The 12,728-nt window shown below is 37.0% G+C and overlaps 1 protein-coding gene across 2 annotated transcripts in view; it reads right to left on the bottom strand.

The window, feature by feature from the left end:
- Positions 1 to 741: 741 nt before the first annotated feature.
- The window catches only part of USO1 (USO1 vesicle transport factor), a 75,893-nt gene continuing 63,906 nt past the window's right edge, over positions 742 to 12,728 (bottom strand). For both annotated transcript variants that reach the window (XM_069594372.1, XM_069594373.1), the window contains 8 exons: positions 12,486 to 12,607; positions 9,816 to 9,954; positions 8,537 to 8,700; positions 7,879 to 7,962; positions 5,551 to 5,649; positions 3,498 to 3,605; positions 2,298 to 2,513; positions 742 to 1,782 (listed from right to left, as the gene is read on the bottom strand). In XM_069594372.1, the coding sequence (XP_069450473.1) occupies positions 1,693 to 1,782; positions 2,298 to 2,513; positions 3,498 to 3,605; positions 5,551 to 5,649; positions 7,879 to 7,962; positions 8,537 to 8,700; positions 9,816 to 9,954; positions 12,486 to 12,607 (1,022 nt within the window). In that variant the 3' untranslated portion in view covers positions 742 to 1,692. The remainder of the gene's footprint in view (positions 1,783 to 2,297; positions 2,514 to 3,497; positions 3,606 to 5,550; positions 5,650 to 7,878; positions 7,963 to 8,536; positions 8,701 to 9,815; positions 9,955 to 12,485; positions 12,608 to 12,728) is intronic.

Raw genomic sequence — 12,728 nt, 5'->3', positions numbered from 1 at the left:
ATCACACGGTCCTCTGATGGCTGATGCCATCTCCAGAGGCGTGGCAGTGTGAGGGGGTGGGATGTGGTGCGTATTCATGGGCGCTCTGTAATACACAACCATCTTCCTTTTCAATACTTTCTTTAAATGTTTGTGCCTCTTAGTGGATTCCTCAAATTATTACTGAAACCAGGAGGTAGATGAAATATATTATGCCCCAACTCTCTTGCTGTCTTGCCTTTAAATAAGACTGTTGTCATTGTTCAGTCACTAAGCTGTGTCTGATTCTTTGTGGCCCCATGGAGTGCAGCACACCAGGCTGCCCTGTCCCTCACCATCTCCCAGAGTTCACCCAAGTTCATGTCCATTGAAATGGTGATGTCATCCAACCATTTCATCTTCTGCTATCCTCTTCTTTTGCCTTCAATTTTTCCCAGCATCAGGGTCTTTTCCAATAAGCTGGCTGTTCACATCAGGTGGTAAACGTACTGGAGCTACTCGAAGTAAAAATCATTGTGAAGAAAGAACTCCATTGCTCAGTTTACAAACCCTACTTCATCTGTTTTTGTTCCAGTTAAGTCCCCTCCAATCTTATGGAATCCCAATTGTTAGATTTAAATGATAAGACTGCTGTTATTACCCAGTTATAGCAAAGTCCTCTTAGTAAGAGAAGGACGCTTCTCACTGCTTCCCCCTGCCTCATCCTTTACAAAGAACAAAATACTACTCTCAAAATCTTAAAAAGGGAACCAAGACTAGGGATTAAGTGAACATAATATCTATTTTTATTACGAAAACATTAAATTTTGACACATTGCTTCATTGCTTTTTTAAAAATCTATGATCTGACTTAAACCTATTCAGCAAAAATGCCAATAAATTATATAAACCATAGTTTGAGTCTTTTTTAAAACTAGGAACATAATATGTTTTATAATAATCAAACAATAATACTAAATCTGAGTTGTATGAGCTGTTAATTTGTAATGTGTTTTAATGTTTAGCTAAAAATAAAACCAAAACCAAACACATGCTAATACACTGTTGGAAAAGTTTCTCAGAAACCTCCTCCTCGTCACTGCGTGTCTGCAGCCTTCTTCACTGAGGTACAGAACACTGCCGTGTCAAGTGTCAAGGCACTCCCTCTGAACTGTCTTGTCCTGCTCACATTAGGAGTCATACTGGGTGAAGGGCTGATGATGTGTTACCCCCAGACCATGCTATCTTGCCTTTAAGTACATCCATTTCTTCAAAAGGAAATCATTAGCTAGGAACTCCAATACTTAATTTAGAAACAGTGATTCCAACATATATTAAATCAAATGTGTTAGTACTTAAAAGTCACAAATTCTGAAAAGTAAAAATAGCAGACAAACACAGAACTTCCATAAACAACCAATGAACTAAGGCAAATAGCACTGCCACCACATGCCTGAAAAAAAAAAGGTATATTTTTGGTGTCTATAGTTCTTTGCAAATTATATTTTGGGACAGTTCAGTTCAATAAAAGATGTATATTCTACATAAAGTTAGAGTAACAGGATTATCAACATGGGTGGCATCATTTAAAAAATACATCAATAGTCATATTAGTGAATGTTTTCCACTTGGTTTCTAAATCTTTATTTTCTGTGGAGGCAAACCAGAGCACTGTCTTAAGACTCCATCTTCAAAGTTACAATACAGTCTCTATCATTCCTAGAGATTTTAAAGCTAGATATGACCCTGTTCCTTGCCATCATCTTCATCTTCATCATCCTCATCATCTTGGTCTCCGGATTCAAGTTCATCCTCTTCTTCAACCTAAAGGGAAAATACTCATTTAACATTATGAAGATCTGGTCACGTCACATTCAACACAAAATGATATCTATTCCATGGATAAATTCTTTACTCTTGTAATTATAGCAGATTATGGGCCATCTGATTTCTTTGATTTAATATTCAAGGTTTCCTGTTATTTTTAATATGAGACAAGATACACAGGTAAACTTGCTGCCAGATGGCTACAACTCTCTACACATAAACCTGAACCAACACAGCAAAATGGGGATGGTACATTTGGATGGTGAGTGTCTCTGTTACCACAGGAGCAAATAAATCAAGTCACTTTCCAGGCTCAGATTCCGAAAGAGAAGAGTTAACAAAAGCTGGAAACTGCATCTAATCTGTGTCTTAAGTCAATTCACATACCTACAAATCTATGCCTGTAGTGCTGATATACAAGCATAACAACATTCCCATGACACAGGACAATGTTTAAAAACACATCATAAAGAAACACATATAAACCATTTTTTGAAACATCACAATCTTACTGGATGACCAAGTTCCTTGAGTTTATTCTTTAATGAAAATATTTTCTGATCTTGATCGGCCAACAGCACCAAGAGATCATCTTGTTCTCTTTTAGCATCTATAATGTCCACCTCGAGCTTGTTTTTCTCATTTTGTAAGATGGCAATGGTACTGTTAGATGAATCCAGCTGTTCTTTAATAGCAGTTCTTTCCTCAGACAGAGCTTTAATTTCATTCTAAGAGAAGAATGGTGAAAATCACCACCAAAAATTAGTATTCACTCTCCTATGGTTTTAACAAATATATTCTTTCTATGACAGATCTCTGTACTCATGCAATCTGAAGAGTTTGGGGTTAGGTGTTGGGGGGACAGGAGATTTAAAATACACACACACACGCAAAGTCATCTAGTAACATGAGAATTTATGTTGGGCTATACATCAAAGATGATTGCTGTGAAAATCAGAGTTCGACAACAAAAAAACAGTTTTAATTACCTACTCCTCAAAAAATCCTACTATTTCAGATAATCAGAGGAATAAATAAAGACATTAACATCTTACAGCAGAAGCCTGGTTAGCACCAGAGTTAGGACTCAAATTAAAAAAAAAAATTTTGTCCCAACTTCACATATACAATTAAATGGGAAAGAAAGATAGCTTCAAGTAAAATCCATAGCTTAAATATAAAATAATTTGACCACAATCCAAAATGCAAAATCACATGTTATCTTCCTCTTGCCATGTTTTAATTCCTACCTTTCTATTTTTATTACTGTTACCTCATTCTTTACTTCATCCTATCTGTTTTGATTTTTCTGTCACACAATAGGCTGGCAGGATTTAAGGTGTCTGTGTTCTTTAGCTTATGGCTTGTGTATTAGCCAAAGCTATATTCCTTGTTTCTTACTGTGATTAGAGATTGATAAGAAAACTTAACTCTTTTTTACTTTGACTAAACATGTGCTTTTACTTTCAAGTACACTCATATACAATCTTATTTTACATATTTGATACCATTATTTGAAACAGCATTTAAAAATATTCATTTGTGCCACCTTTAGTCATCAAAATAGGAATGGACTTATTGTGAGGTAAGATTATGTCCCATTTACTTTCTTCATAAATCCAAGAATTTGAGAAATTAAATGAAATAAAATCAAATTCCCTGGAATTCATTTCACATAATATACAATGAATAAAAAGTTTCACCAAACCAACTTTTAACTCTTTAGTTTCTTGTAATAACGCTGACAGTCTTCCTTCTACATCAGTAGTTTTTGTAGCTATTACAGTTTCACTCTCTCCTGGTACAGGAGCTGATTTCACCTGAAAGTAAAAAGTGGGGAAAAAAAAAGTTTCTTTAAAGTTATAATCAATATGAAATTCTAATGATGATTTTTCTTGCTATTTTGAAATTTTATTTCCAGTAACAGAAAAATCTAATTCCCTCAGTATTTACCCTCAGTATCGTGCTCTCCCTAAACAGATGAGTTGCCCTTACAGTGGAGCAGGAGGCTGGGTCAGGAGGGGTGTGGTATAAGCACTCATCAGAGTATAAGGAAGGTTGGTTTAAGCAGCCTCAAGGCCAGGTCAGGCAAGTTATCAATGACGCAGCTCTAACGTAGCTACGGCATAGCATTTAATACGTAGAGAACACTTTTCAGTCTTTTCCTCATAAAATTCCTATAAGTTAAAACTTTACTATCATTTCAGAGAGACAGATGGGGAAATTGAGTTGAATCCCATTAACTGGTAAAATGCAAGTATTTTCTTAAGAGCTATAGGAAATAATCCTAAATCAAAAATTTTCAGTCCTTCCCTCATCTTTTTCCTTCCAAAATACTGGGAAGTGGGGGTGTTGATCTCACAAATACCTTAAAATAAGGAAAGGGCTTTGGAACTGGAAGAGCAAAAGAATTTTGAGGTTCATGTTAGACAAAGTCTCAACTGCCTTGAAGACACTGTTGGTAGAAATATGAACATTAAAGGCAATACCAGTAAGGGCTCATAAAGAAAGAGGCAGACTATAGAGAAAGTTTCTATGGTCTCAGAGAAAACACATGGCATCATAAACAGAATGCTGGTAGAAGTATGGATGTTAAAAAGTTTCGGTGAGGTCTCAGATAGAGGTAGAGGCTTCCCAGACGGCTCAGTGGTAAAGAATCCACCTGCTAATATAGGAGACTCAGGTAAGATCCCTGGGTTGGGAAGATCCCCTGGAGTAGGAAGTGGCAACCCACTCCAGTATTCTTGCCTGGAAAGTCTCATGGACAGGGTCCCCTGGCAGGCTGTAGTCCATGGGGTGGCGAAGAGCTAGACACAACTCAAGTGACTGAGCACGCACACACAGAAATAGAGACAAGGAACATGTTATTGGAAAGTGGAGAAAAGGTGATCCTCGTTATAATGTGGCAAAGAACTTGGCTGACTTATGTTCTAGTGTTGTGGAAAGCAGAACTTGTGAGTGATGAACTATTCTAGCTGAGGAAATTTCTAAGCAAAGCATTAAAGGTGTGACCTGGTTTCTCCTCGCTGCTTACAGTAAAATATGAGAGGATGAAGATGGATTGAAAAAGGAACTGTTAAGCAGAACTTGATGATTTAGAAAATTCCTGGCCTATCCCTACTGCAATCAACGACAAAGCATGTCCCAGTGAAACACCAGTGTGTGGCTGCACAACCATTTGGGAAGAGGTTACTCGTGTGACACACGGACCCAATCAACCATCTCTGCAGAAGCTGGAATAGAGATGCGGTTTCCCGGGAGAGGTCCAGGAGAACCTTCTTGCTTATTGGCTTGGGACCCTGGGAACTGCATGGGTCACCAATAAGGTTTTTGATAATTTCATACCAGTAGAAAACCTGCCAGCTTAGACTGAAAGATGGGGTGAAATATAAAATACCAACAGGGACTTCCCTGGGGATCCAGTGGCTAAGAGTCTGCCCTCCCAATACAGGGGTCGGGGTTCAATGCCTGGTCAGAGAACTAGCACCCACACACTGCAACTAAGACCTAGGGCAGCCAAATAAACAAATAAAATGCCAACAAAATGAACCATAACTAACTGATAAAACTGACCTGGCAAGTCTGACTATAATACACTGTTTGCATGGCCAAGAAGCCTATGTATCTGAAACTCTGGCTAATGAATAACCATGGAAGGTGCTATCTGACAAATTTGCTTCTTTTCCATAGTGGCTGAAAAATAACCTCCTGACCTTGTATATACTACCTTTCAGAACAAACAAACAAACAAAAAAAACAACTTACAAAGGCTTCAGTTTTCTGTAACAGCTCCTGTTTTTCGGTCTGTAGTTTGGCAATCTCCACAGACTGTGAGTTTAACTGAGACTTTAAAGTTGCCAGTTCCTAAGGGACAAAAATAGTTGGGTTGTAACATTAAATAGTATTAATTTCGTTAAGGAAACGTCTATTTACAGGAAGAAATTATTTCCTTCCTTGGCCCTTCTCTCTAAAATCATCACTTCCAAGTTTTAAAAATTAAGTGAAAGAACTACTCTTGAACTTTGGGTTCAAGATGGAGAATTAAATGCATACATTAAACATGTTCACCACTGCTTCCTTGCAAGATCCAGTGTAAAAAAATCACAAAGGGAGGATAGAAGGAGGAAAGGAAGAAAAGGTGGGAAGAAGGGAGGGAGGAAGGTGGGGAAGAAGGAGGGAGAGAGGGAGTGAGAAAGGACAGGCAGGAGGGAGAAACCCACAGAGACACAGAATAAGAGAAGAGAAAACAGCACTAAAGTGTGGAATTTCAGAAAGCAAATTACAGTGGTAACCAACTGGCACACCAGAGAGAGCTGAAACAGAAGCTGACCTTTAGAGAGCCACTCTGCTGCCTGATTTATAATGTAGAACTACCAAAAGGCCTGGGAACTGGTACCACCAGATATTTTGGAACTGTGAATAAAACTGGGGTCAAAAACAGTAGGGTTGGAACTTCCCTGGTGGTAGAGTGGTTAAGAATCCATCTTGCAATGCAGGGGACGTGGGTTTGATCCCTGGCCCAGGAACTAAGATCCAACAGTCCATAGAGCAAAGAAGTCCACACGCCGCAACTAAGACCCGATTCAGCCAAATAAGTAAAAACGATGATAACAAAACCCAGCAGGGTTGGTTGAAAGTCTGCTTAGAAATAGAGCACCGAATCCCTGTCCTAACTCATGCCTCAGGTAACGTCTCCTTTTCTTCTGTCTAAAGACTAGAGATATATTATTTGCAATGGGCGAAATAAGATGGTTTAAGACTAGGGGGCCACCAAACACTGATGAAAGTAGTAGTACTGTAGTGAAAGTGGTGGAATTAACTGGAAGTTTATGTATTAAGGTTGAAGTTTCCAATCTTCTTGCTCACTCCCCTCAAAACAAGTCCAGGAAAATGAAGCAACACCAAGGGCAATCTTCCCCCATGATATCTGGCAGTGTCTGGAGATACTAGGATGCTGTCATGTAAAAAGTTTCTTATTCTCTTAATATTTTCCATCATGTACATGTATGTCTTTTCTCTGACCGTTTTGTTTCTTCGGTTATCAAAGTAAATTATGTAAAAATTATGGACCATTTGGTCTTCTTTCTATACTCTATTTTACTATATATTATAAAAAACCCCAAAACTGTTATTTAAAATATATCTTTGGCAAATATGAAAAGTAAATTTTTACTTAGGAGTTATAGACTAAGAGTATATATTAATAAATTAATTTCATTTTAATATAATTTTAGATTTCATAAAATCAGAACAGCATATTAACTCTTCCTCATAAGAAGAAAACATTATGGCCACATTACTGGAGAATTGTAAATCATTATTGACAAATTATTATTATTTTAAAAAATGTTTCATTGTAGAATACACTCTAGGGTACAGAGACATTACCAAAATAAAGACATTTTGCTTCTCTCTGTCCAGGCATTCCCATCTGATCAGGCATGTCAGAGGGTGAGGACCAGCTGACTACTGGAGAAGGAAGTCAGTCCTAGGTTGGTCAAGCTGTTAATTTCTTTTTTTAGTTATTACTTTTTTTAAAAAAAAGAAACATATATTCCTTTTATAGAAAAGGAAGGAAGGAGAGGGGGATGGAAGGAAGAAAAGGCACATTTGCATTACTACAGCAGAAAAAGTTATTTTGCTTTATTTTTAGCTAGAGTCATCTAACTGAAATATATACAAGTTTACTTTCTGTTTTTCCCTTTTCCAATTCTAATAACCAACATTTTTCTGGATAGAACGATTTAAATGCCTGATACATTTAACCAAGCAGTTACCAAGACAATTAAGCACAAGACTTTGTATGTTCATATTTGCAGCTTATAAATATATTTAAAGTTTCCTTAATTGCTTACTGGTAATCTACAAATAATCAGATCTATTAAAAAGAACACCACTGAAAAATAAATACACCATAAAAAGCAAAATACCATTATTGTACAATTAAAACAGCTTCTGTATTTTCAAATGGCTGTTTTCACTTGATAGAGAAGTGAAGACGCCTGACAAAGCAGTTCTAGATTAATGCAGGGCTGTTATGCTATTAAAATTAAAACAAGACAAAACAGAGCCTGAATCAAGCTGAAAAGTGACCTGTTTTAACTCTGCAATTTGTTCAGAATCTCCTGCTGTTGCTGAAGACTGTTCATTTGTGCCAGGTGATGGTTGGGAAGATTTCTACAAAGAGCAGAGAGATAAACTGTGAAATAAATTCAGTTTAAATAGTTAGGAAAAAACGAAACAAAACTGTACACATATAAGCTATGCCTGGTACATGTATACCAAAAAATTCCACACTGACATTTAAAATTTTATGCCCAAAATAACATTTCAACATAGCACATCTTGTCAACAAATTTTCCATAGCTAATCAACTCATACCAAGTAATTTATTAAATCTTAGCACTTAACTGAGATAATATGAAGAAAAGAGCATAAAAGCAGGTATTTACTGAGTGATTTCCATGTATTAAAAGAGCTTCATATGGAGTACCTCATTTAAATCGCACAGCAATGGGACAGATACCACCACCACCATTTTACAGCTCAGGAAACAAGTTTAAAGAGGTTAACTAAGTTGCTCAAATTCAGTTAGCTAGGATGCACTCATGCTTTAGACAGTCTGACTCCAGAGCTCACGTTCTAAAACCTTAAAATGATAACTTTAGCTTAAGGGATCCAGAAATAGAAACAAGCAGGATAATGAGAATTATTTTTGACCTCGTTTAAAAATTTTATAACATTCACTTACCAAATTTTCAATCAAAGAGTCTTTTTCAGCCAGCTGACTTTGTAAAAGTTCCCGATTACTTTTTAATTCTTCTATCTCTTCTCGAAGCCTACTAATTTCTTCTGGCTGAACGCCATTCATCTGAGCCCCATCACTGTAAAGACCTTGATGCTGACTGTCTTTTCCTATTAGCCATGAAATTTGAGAAGTCAGCATGAAACTTCATTTTTTGAGCTGATAATTCAAGCATAAAATAAATACATAATTTCCTGAATAATTACTTTGGAGGCACTTTTATATATGCACATTTCATCTATGCAAACCAGTGCACTGACAAAAATAACAAACTGATGTTTTCAGGGTTTCTGGGAGGAAAAACAGCATAGTCTTAAGACTAAACTGGCTTAGTGATCTAAAATTAAGAATTATAGTAGTTTCAATTCCATCACTTAATATAAGAGAAAATAAAATCTTTTTAGAAATCTTCACAAAAGAATAGCTTCCTTTAAGGCCTAAAAGAACTGACGAATTATTGTCATAAATAGAGGAAGTAAAAGTTATTTTCTTCTGAAAATTTTGGTTACCTTCATATAAATAAAGTGAAAGTGAAAGTGAAGTCGCTCAGTCGTGTCCAACTCTTTGTGACGCCATGGACTGCAGCCCACCAGGCTCCTATGTCCATGGGATTTTCCAGGCAAGAGTACTGGAGTGGGTTGCCATCTCCTTCTCCAGGGGATCTTCCTGACCCAGGGATCAAACCTGGGTCTTCCACATTGTAGGCAGACGCTTTTACCGTTTGAGCTACCAGGGAAGTCAAACTATGTTTCTAAATAGCCAGCATTCCAATCATAAGCAGTATAGAATGAGACTATTTACAAGCATTTGAGCCCTTAGCATGTGCCAGACACCAAACCAGAATTTTATGTATATTATTTTATTTAAATCTCAGCTCCACTTTGCAGATTAAAAAAAAAAAAAATGGAAAGGTTAGACCAGTCCTTCAAAACTGGCCATATACATTAGAATCACCTGGGGAGCTTGTAATAATCACTGATGCCTGGACCCAATCCCTAACTAATTTAATTAGAAACTTCAGTGGGGGTCTCAGTATCGGTATTAAAAAAAATCTCAAGGGATCTCAATGTGCAGGTAGCTAAGGTTGAGAATCAATGGAAAACAAAGAGATTAGACTTCAAATTCTGACTTACACTTCTGTCATAGCGATTAAAGTTAAAGAAAGATGAGTCCACAAGAATAATCTCTAGGGGACACTACAATAGGAATGGCTAGCTACACTTACCTAGCTGTACTTTAAGAAGATTATATTGATCCTTGTGTTGCTGAATCTGAGATACTTGTTGTGTGACTGCTGTCTGGAGCTGTTCATTTTGACATTTTAATGTAGAAATCTGCTGCTTTAATTCCTCCAGTTGCAGATCCTGTGAAACAAAACATAACTCAAGTGTTTTAAATTCATACTAATGAGCTAAAATTAAGAACAAGTTAAAAATCAGAGATTACTTTGGATGAGGATGTTAAACTATTCAACATTTTCAAAATCATTCAATAATTAAGCAATAACATATTAATATATGTACCAAGGCCAGTTAACATGTAGCAGAACTGTAAGATTTCAAGGCCCCACTACAAGATACAACCTGCAATCTCACTGTGAGTTTTGGTTTGGGGGCAGCGGTGGGAGGGGGGTGGTGGTGTCAATTTTGAAAACTTCATTTTATGGTCCATCAAACTAAAAAATGTACACCAAATTATTTAAGCTTAGCATATGTATGCACCTCTATTACTTTTAACACTAAAAGATACGCAGGGGACTTCCCTGCTGGTCCAGCAGTTAGGACTTCGCCTTTCAATGTAGAAGGTATGGGTTCTGTCCCTGGTCAGGAGCTAAGACCCCATATGCCTCTTGGCCAAAAAAACCAAAACATAAAACAGGAAGCAATACTGTAACAAATTTAGTGAAGACTTTACCAATAGTCCACGTTAAAAAAAAAAAAAGACAATCATAGAACATTTAGAATTAAAAAAGAAGGCTTTCACTTCTTACCACCTCCTAATTTAACTGGTTGGAATGTTTTTCCAATCCAAGTTTTTTAAACTTATCATAATCAGTCCGTACATCATTTTTTAACCTTTAATCTGCCTACTATTCAATCATAATTTCCTCATATTAATCAGGAGATACAATATAATTTATATTCAAAAACAACACGAAGGCTGCTCTCCATTTTTCTAAACGATAGTATCATTACAATAAATATTTTAGTCAATATAACTGTTTTCCTGAATTTTGGAGAATTTTCTTAGGATTGATTTCCAAATATAATTCAAAGTTTATATAAACATTTTATAGCTCTTGAGGCTTGTTGCCTAATTGCCAAATGGTATTCTAATTGGTGAGAATATTTAAAATTAACATTTCTAAAGAAGAGTCATTATAGTAATTGTGTCAAATCACTCTTTTCTTCTTCCAAATCAACCATATTTATCAGCTCCAAGTATAGGCTATAATATTGCCTTCCAAGTTCTTATTTCCCACTGCTGTAAAGATTACATTTTACCATCTGGAAATGACTGTCATTTTATACTAAGACAGATGAAAAATTCTAATAACCATGAGCACAGTAATGATTCAAATTTGGATCATTCAAAGATGATTCTAATTTACTAATTTGCTTATAAACTGAAAAGCTCAGACTGAATGCTAAATATACCTCCAGTATATTTTTATTCTTTTTTAGAGTTTCATTCCCAGCAGTATACATTGTGGGGAAAAGAAAGTGAAGTTAGCTCTCATTTACAGGGCTTTACCCTAAAGCTCCTTCTTGCCACACCTGCCTCAGCTGTGCACAGTCAGCAGGGAGTGGAGGGCAGTGCATGAAAGGGATGATGGACCTGCCTCACGTGAAACTGTCTCCATGACCCTTGAACTTTAACACCAGTAATCTCATTTTACAGATAATAAATACTGCAGCACTTTCTCGGATTCCACTCCAATAAAGGTACATATGCCACAGTGAGGAATTAAATGAGAGAAGAAAATCGAGAAACACAGCTTGAAGGACTAAGAAGCTAAGGTGCTGAATACTATTCAAGTGTGGGCTTCACTGGTATCCTGCAGAGAAAATGTCAGTTGATGATTGTGAAACTATAGTTTCAACTTCAATCATTACCTACTCTAATAAATCAGCTCCCGCTACTTTGTAGGGATATTGTGAAAATGCTGTGAAAATTAAATGTGACTATTTAAATGTGCTCAGTGAGTACCCACAACACAGGAAACAAAAACCAGCAGTCACCATCATCACTGTCAGCTCCGTAATTTCCACCCATCACCACCATATCCTTCCTTCCCTCCAGCCCTGCCTCTCAAATTTCCCTTTATATAGCCAACAAAGATTCTGTGTACACATCAGCAACAGGTGTCTTCCTTCTCTTTCCTTTTGCTAAGCTTACTCATAGTTACCCTTTTAGGGGGACTCAGCTTCTCTGTTTTCCCCAAGCTCCTACCTAGATAAATTAGGTACCTCTCAGTGCTGCCATACACCTTTGATTATCTTTACTACTCGACTTACTAGACACATATTAAGCTCTCAGTTTGCTGAACACTCAGATGCTTTTGAATTATTTAGGTAAATGATGAGTTTTACTTTGTGTATCCTCTTGCATTTGGAAATGCCAAGAGAAATTCTTCCCTAAAGCAGAAAAGTATGAGTGCTTAGCCATGTCCAACTCTGCAACTCCACAGACTGTAGCCCGCTAGACTCCCCAGGCAAGAATATTGGAGTGGGTAGCCATTCCGTTCTCCAGGGGCTCTTCCCAACCCAATGACTGAACCTGGGTCTCCTGTGTTCCAGGTGGATTCTTTACCATCCGAGTCACCAGGGAAGCCCCAGAAAAGTATCTAAGCTTCTAGTATAACAGAGACTGTGTACAATGTATCAGTACGTACTTGCTCTCGAATCATATTTTTGTAGTGAGTCACAATACTGTCATGCTGCTCTAATGTTTTCTTCACCTCTTCTTCTTTTTTATCTTCTTCACTGGACTTATAAATAGCCTTAGTTATCACACCTACAAAAGAAGACATTTAAAAATACTGTTTTATTATCAAGACTTATCAGTAAAAACACATGGCCTAACTGCATGAGGCTTTGGGCTTCCTGGTGGCTCAGCAGTAAAGTCTTTTGCCAAT

This window comes from Ovis canadensis, chromosome 6 (assembly GCF_042477335.2).
Source record: "Ovis canadensis isolate MfBH-ARS-UI-01 breed Bighorn chromosome 6, ARS-UI_OviCan_v2, whole genome shotgun sequence".
NCBI lineage: Eukaryota > Metazoa > Chordata > Mammalia > Artiodactyla > Bovidae > Ovis > Ovis canadensis.
This window is presented reverse-complemented; position numbering and strand designations above follow the sequence as displayed.